The 2,881-nt window shown below is 24.7% G+C and overlaps 2 protein-coding genes across 2 annotated transcripts in view; one reads left to right on the top strand and one right to left on the bottom strand.

Annotated features, from left to right (window-relative positions):
* Nucleotides 1-1,684, bottom strand: part of Phum_PHUM123370 (RNA-binding protein, putative) — a gene marked incomplete at both ends in the record, with an annotated part of 2,002 nt that extends 318 nt beyond the window's left edge. Inside the window, 3 exons of the mRNA XM_002424208.1 lie at nt 68-714; nt 814-1,367; nt 1,453-1,684. Of these exons, the coding sequence (XP_002424253.1) occupies nt 68-714; nt 814-1,367; nt 1,453-1,684 (1,433 nt within the window). The remainder of the gene's footprint in view (nt 1-67; nt 715-813; nt 1,368-1,452) is intronic.
* Nucleotides 1,685-2,771: 1,087 nt separating this feature from the next.
* The window catches only part of Phum_PHUM123160 (dolichyl glycosyltransferase, putative), a gene marked incomplete at both ends in the record, with an annotated part of 2,302 nt that continues 2,192 nt past the window's right edge, over nt 2,772-2,881 (top strand). Inside the window, one exon of the mRNA XM_002424207.1 lies at nt 2,772-2,838. Coding sequence (XP_002424252.1) covers nt 2,772-2,838 — 67 coding nt within the window. The remainder of the gene's footprint in view (nt 2,839-2,881) is intronic.

Below are 2,881 nucleotides of genomic sequence, written 5' to 3'. Positions count from 1 at the left end.
TTTTCGTCTTTCTATGAATTTATCTCTTCGTCGTAAAAATCTTCTTTGTTTTCTATTCAATTTCGACATTTTTTTATCATCTCCAAAACTCTCCATTTTCTCCTCTTTATTTTTTTCTATTTTTTTCATCTTTCTGTTCACAGCCGCTTTACTTTCTATTGAAAAAGCTACTATGGGTCTTTTGTTCGGGGAGAAAATTGTAGGATTGTTGTTTATGTTTCGAAGAGCTGTCAAAGCATCTTCGTGATTGTCAAATGATACAAAACCAACTTCTTTCGATATGTGTTTTCCTTTCGAATCAAATTTGTTCTTTTCCCACATCACTTTGGCTTCTTTGATGACAGCTTTTGGATTACTGTACTTCATAAATAATTGTTTAAGTTTTGAATCGTCATACGATGAGGGAAGATTGTGTATTACTAAACGTGTTTTAGAAACAAACATATTTAAATTTTTTAGCATTTGAGTTTTCCACTGCTCCAATTGAAGTCTTTTCGACATGTCTGAAGCGGAAACACCGACAGCAGCTTTCGATCCAGCCACTACAACCCCTTCACGAACCAAATAAAGATTTCTCGAATCCTTGGGTAATTTTTTGTCTTTTTTCTTATTTTCTAAATTTTCCTTAGTTAAAGCATATGTGACAGTAACTGGATTTTCCTGAATGTAAATGTTATTCGAATCTTTAATACAAGCACTTGCACTATCAGCAGTCTGAAAAAAAATAAAGTTAAGTTTTTATTAAATATAATTAATAATAATAATAAATTATTAATTTTCACTTTAAGTCTATCGATATAACATTAAAATTACCTTGAACTTTACAAAACCTGTGCCTTTACTATGTTCTGTCAGTTTATCAATGCAAATTAACGCATATTCTATATCACCATAAGCTTTAAAATTTTCTCTAAGATCTTCATTGGTAGCAGAAAAGGGTAAATTTCTGATAAATACAGTTTTCCCATCTTCTGCATCACTTGGTCTGGCAGGTATTTTCAAATTTGTGTTTCCTGTCTTTTTTTTTATATCATCATCATCTTCCGATTCACTATCTTCAAAATCACTACCTTCATTTTCATCATTATGATCACTAGTTTCTATTTCAGAATCACTATCTTCATTTTCAAATTTATGAATACTAGTTTCATTATTGAAATCACTAATTATATTTTTAGAATCCAAGTCACTTGTTTCACTGTCGGAGGCATCATCTTTATTTTTCCATGAATCACTTTTTTTTGAATCAATTTCAAAATCAATGTTTTCAGTTTTAATTTCGTCTGATTTATTAGTAGTATTGAGTTCATTAACTTTCTGAAGATATGTTTTTTTAGGAAGTGCCCAATCTATAACTATTTTTCTACCTGAAGAGTATAAATGATTACAATATTACATTATTATTCGACAGTATATGTTTTAAAATTTAAAATGTATGTTATGAAAACTTACCATCAAGTTCTTTTTGATTTCCATAATATATAGCTTTAGCAGCGCTGGTAACTTTTTTAAATTGTACAAATCCACAACCAACTAATTTACCATTTGATTTTTTAAGCAATTTTATTTCTTCTATTTCTCCATATTCTGAGAATAAGTTTCGAAGTGTGTCTTCTGATAAATTTTTAAACGGAAGATTACGTACAATTATTTTAGCTTTTTTAGATTTATGACCATTTTCCATACTGTTTCCAATTTTTGATGAATTTTTATAATTTCTTTCTAAAAGTTTTTAAAAAATAAAATTTAAATTTAAATCCTTCATGTGGTGCATGTCAAGTTATTGAAAGTCAGTAGTAACAGAAGTTTTGATTAAATAATAAATAAAACCTTTTATTTTATTTAACCAAACTTCTGTCAAAAGACAGAAATACTATTCAGTACTTACTATGTAAAATTTCTTTGATCATTATTTATCTTAAAAGAAATATTTTTAAAATCTACTTTACTTTAAAAAAAAACATAGACATTAGGATTGAATATAAATTCCACTTCATAGAGTAAATAAACACCAAATCTTATTCTAATCCTCTTTTCCTTCGTTACTGTATTTAAAAACTTGAAAATTTTAACACTTAAAAGTATAATTTAATTTTTTTATTAAAAACAAAAGATTTAATAATTTTCTCTAATTAAAATATATCGTAATAAGTATAAATCGCAACTAATTAATCATTTAATAATTTTCAATTATTAGTTTTGGTGAATTTTCTTTTTGTGGAAAGTTTTATTAACAAACGTTTTTATATAGAATTTAATTTCTGTACACTTTTAAATTAATAATTAAACTAATTAAACACTTTATTTAAAACAATTTTTTTTTTTTTTAAAAACTATAATCATTAATACAAATATAAATTTTAATTAAGTTACAATTAATTATTTTTATCTGACTTTAATTTTATAAAATTGAAACTGTAAATTAATATTTTTCAAAGAGATTTCTATTATTGAATTAATAAAACTGTCTTTTTTTAACAAAAAAAAAAAGTTGACTGTTTTAAATTTGAAATTCTTAAGGTAAATTAATTATTTTAATTAATATTGAATGTTTTTTATATGATTTTTTTTTATTGAAATTTACATATTTAATCGGGAAAACTTTAATGGAAGTATTTTACGATTATTTAAACGATATAGATAGTCATAATTTATTAGTATTCGGTTTTAAAGTATTCATTATTTCTTCTTTTTTTTTTCATAAGTATTATTTTCACTTTACATTAAACATTTAATTAATTTATAATAATTTTTTTTTTGATATTATCGAAATGCCGCTTAAAACAATTTACCCCTCTATGTCATTGCCCGTAGTTATTAGTTTCGTCCCAAACAGAAGTATTTTTCGTTACTTTACGCATATCAGTTAATTACTCCTACA

This window comes from Pediculus humanus, genomic scaffold (assembly GCF_000006295.1).
Source record: "Pediculus humanus corporis 1103172107470 genomic scaffold, whole genome shotgun sequence".
Classification (NCBI taxonomy): Eukaryota; Metazoa; Arthropoda; class Insecta; order Psocodea; family Pediculidae; genus Pediculus; species Pediculus humanus.
The sequence above is the reverse complement of the archived record's forward strand: the minus strand, read 5'-3'. Positions and strand labels throughout refer to the sequence as shown.